The following is a 3,745-nucleotide window of genomic DNA, read 5'->3' on the forward strand; positions in this document are numbered from 1 at the left end:
TTCTGAATTTAGATAGACAAGTGCTGCCGGTGGCATTACACAAAAACATACGTTGATACTACCATAAATTCATGGAGATCACTCTCAATTAGTTCATCTACACTGTCCAGATGCTATCGTATCGAATGCTTACAGCCAGAGCCTGAGTGAGAGACTGTTAAGTTAAGGGATGAGCTTAGGGATGGTTCAGAGATGGCATAATCTCCAGAAGCTTATTCTGTCGATATCAGTGCCCTGGTTGGGATCTAAAATGAGTTTCCATGATTCAAAACTATTTATTGATTGATCTTACAGACGAACATGACCAAAAGCAATTCAAAGGAAAGTCTTATCTTTCAAACGAGTTATAACGCAAGAGAAATCAAAGCCTGGGTAACAAAATCATTCGTATAATTTCCAATACCTGCACTAAAGTAGCATAAAGTAGCATATCCCCCAGAAGAAGTCTCCCCCAACCTCCTCCAAGAGAGAGCCACTGAGATCCATGGAGAAAGGGAATCTTCCCAGAGAACAGAACGGAAAAAACACAAATCGAAGAATTCTCTATGTTGGCAGGAGAGAAACCCTTGCTATTGTCCATCAGGACAATGCTATATTGCTGTGTTACCTCTGTCTTTTCTCCCCCTTTCTGCTGTTTCTAGATGAAATTTTATTGTAGTCATCCTATTATTCCTCTATCATTGTATATTGCTTGTCTGTGAGTCACTAAATATATCCAGGATGTTAGGATGAAAGTGGGCTGCCATTTGGACAGACTGAAGTGATAGACACAACACCCAGAGATGCTACACTTAGCTGAATGCTGCAAATGGAGAATGCTTCATTGTTTGTATTCTTTTATTCATAACTAGATGTGAGCACATGTCTACCTTGGTCTAACAGGGCAGACAGCCAAAGTACAGAAAGCACAGATTATTCTCACCAGTAGTCTACAGCCGACAGAAAGCATCAGAGAAGATGGGGTAGAACATGCCGTGTCTCTGAATTCCACGTGGGGGAAAAGTGGGTAACCTCAAATTTCCTGTGCCCGCCCACATGGTACGAAGTCCACAGTTCAGAAGTTTGGGAACACACTTCGTATCATGCCATCCGTTCTAGTCTGGTGCATAAGAATCCAAGTCTCTGAGGAAGGTGACATGGTGTGCAACCCACTGGACAAAGAGCTTTGGCTGCCACCTCCTGTGGCAAGCCTGGCCATGAAGCTCCTCCTGATCATTGCAATTCTGCTGTTCCAGAAGTCCACAGGTAATCCAGAGCTTTCCAGGGGCTCACCCAAATCAACAATGGGATGGAGTATTTCTAAGAACCAAGGGAATTTCGTAAGTCATGGCAGGAGAAGATAGGCCCCCTTGGGAACTCACCAGAAATTCCTCACCAGAAATTCCCTCTCCCTGATGCCTTCTACCATGGTACTGTTCTTTAAAAAAAAAAAAAGTATTGACAGAACTGAAAAGCCATAATTTCCTCTGGGACGGTGTCATTATAGAAAGGAGTGAGCCCATATCTAGGAATGCCCCTATTTATTAGGATACAGTTTTTACTCTGCCACCTAGCCATATTTTCTTCCACTCCAATATATATTTTAGTCTACAGTGTGTGGATAGTGGAAGAAGCACAAACTTTGGAGTCAGGTGTGAGAAATATGCCTTCAATATCTACTGGCTGGTCAACTTTGGATAAATGGTAAAGGCTCTCTGAGCTTCAGTTCCCTCATTGTGGAGATAATGACACCTGGATCATAGGGGCTTTATTAAATAACATTTGTAAAACATCCAGCATAAGGCTTGGCCCATACTAAAAATGTAAAAATTCATTTTCTTTCCTCTTTCAAAAGCAGATCTCTTATATTTGGCTCTTACTATAGGATTAGAAGTGGTCCGTCCCCAGCCCCTCAAACTCCTAAGAATCAAAGGAATTCTGGAATCTGGGGTTGGAGGCAGCATCTTTGTTTTCAGTCTTCATCTTCTGGGGTCTATCTCAGGGGATTATATAAGTCCAGAAGCCAAAATCTGAACATTGTAACTCTTTAGATCACTAAAAGTATTTAGGTTCACTAAAGAAAAGGCTATATATCAAGGTGAGCAAAGTCTGGGACTGAACATTGGAGAAACTCTCGCTCTAGAAGAGGAATGAGGACTCAGAGAGGAGTAAAACAAGTTCAAGATTATTATGATGACATAGAAGTCAAAGGAAGACCTGCACTGGCAAAAATGTGCAATGCTGAGAATCGGGGAGGAGTATTACTGAGGGAAAAAAAACACCTGACTGAACAACAAGACAGTCTTTCTTGATCATGGTAGGGAGTATGAACCCAAGAACACAGTCTCACTCAGACATAAATACAGAGTAACAAATACTATTCTCTGGGCATTACAGGTGGGGCAGTGGTAGAGAAGTGGTGCCCTGCGGCACCCAAACAGTGGCAGATGTGCTGAGGTTCCCAGATGGAGTAATAGTTCCATACCCTGCAATCAAAGCTTCCGTTCCTTTATTTTCCCAACAAGAGCTGATGCTTTGGGGGGAGTCCATTGGATGTTGGATGGAAGCCCAAAACCCAGGAGGAAATAAATATGAGCGATCTGTTAGACATAAACACTGAGGTTTACCTTCTTGGAGCATCCTCCATAGGATATTATGAGTATATGCCTGCAGGTTTTCCATACACCTAATCCCTACAAACATCCTCTGTCTTCCCCATGACCAAAGTTGCCTTTTAGTCTCAAACACTGATCTTGGCCTATTGTTCTTTATATGCACAGTAACTGAACAACTTAAGAGATGCTGGGGCGAATATATACGAGGATATTGCAGGAAAATATGCAAAATAAGTGAAATACGTGAAGTACTATGTGAGAATGGGAGATACTGTTGCCTCAATATCGTGGAATTGGAAGCACGTAAAAAAATTACAAAGCCACCTCGTCCAAAGCCAAGGACATATGCAGTGACTTTCCCTCAAGATTATGATATAAACATAGAAAATTATTCAAGACCCAAGGCAAACTCTAATTGAATCAAGCACAATTTTCTGTTCCTTTACTTCTCAACCTATTCTAATAAAGTAAGCTGAAGAGGTCCACATCTTCTTCCTTCTGATTCGTTGACACCCCCCCCAGAATGACCTTACAGTAGATTCTAATAAAGCTCATTGCCAGTTTTCTGACTTGTTTTTCTTTAATCAGAGTTCGAACACTCAACACACCAAATGATGAACTGATAAGGACAACTCAGAACCTCTCCCTTAGAAAGGGGATAAAACCAGCACACAAAAAAACTATAGCAAGAAACTCAAGGAAGTTGTCATGGAATTCAGGAGAGGGAAAGGTGAAGCCAAGTATTCAGGGAAAATCGCAGGTGAATTTAAGATTAAAGTGGTGCCTTATAAAATGTGTATGATTTCAACCGGTAAGTGTTAGTGAGAAGGCAATTTGCATGAACAGAACAAAATCAACAAATGGAAGGAACAGGACATTTCAGAAGAATATACATGCACTTTGGTTGATGAATAGGTTCCCAAAGACAAACTATGGGGTAATCTAATTTATTTAGTTCCTATGCAAAAGCAGTGAGCTGTGAAGACAGAGATGAATAAAATTCCACTACTATGGAGCTCACTATATAAGGTAGAGGCAGAAATAAATACATAACTCCAAGACATAAGTTTTTAGTTATTCCTTTGTTGTTATTTTACGTGTTACCACTAGTAATGGATCCTTTTGGAGACTGGAGTCCTTTGAAGTTTGGA

The 3,745-nt window shown here is 40.9% G+C and overlaps 1 protein-coding gene across 1 annotated transcript; it reads left to right on the forward strand.

Annotated features, from left to right (window-relative positions):
* Positions 1-1,196: 1,196 nt before the first annotated feature.
* On the forward strand, positions 1,197-3,013 carry DEFB127 (defensin beta 127). Its single transcript, XM_047069158.1, has 2 exons — positions 1,197-1,245; positions 2,760-3,013. The coding sequence occupies exons 1-2, from the start codon at positions 1,197-1,199 to the stop codon at positions 3,011-3,013; spliced, it is 303 nt and encodes a 100-aa protein (XP_046925114.1).
* The last annotated feature ends 732 nt before the right edge of the window (positions 3,014-3,745 follow it).

The sequence above is a fragment of the Lynx rufus genome, unplaced genomic scaffold (genome assembly GCF_022079265.1).
Source record: "Lynx rufus isolate CCGP_SWC_20201006 ecotype Redwood Valley unplaced genomic scaffold, mLynRuf1.p SCAF_8, whole genome shotgun sequence".
NCBI classification, from domain to species: domain Eukaryota; kingdom Metazoa; phylum Chordata; class Mammalia; order Carnivora; family Felidae; genus Lynx; species Lynx rufus.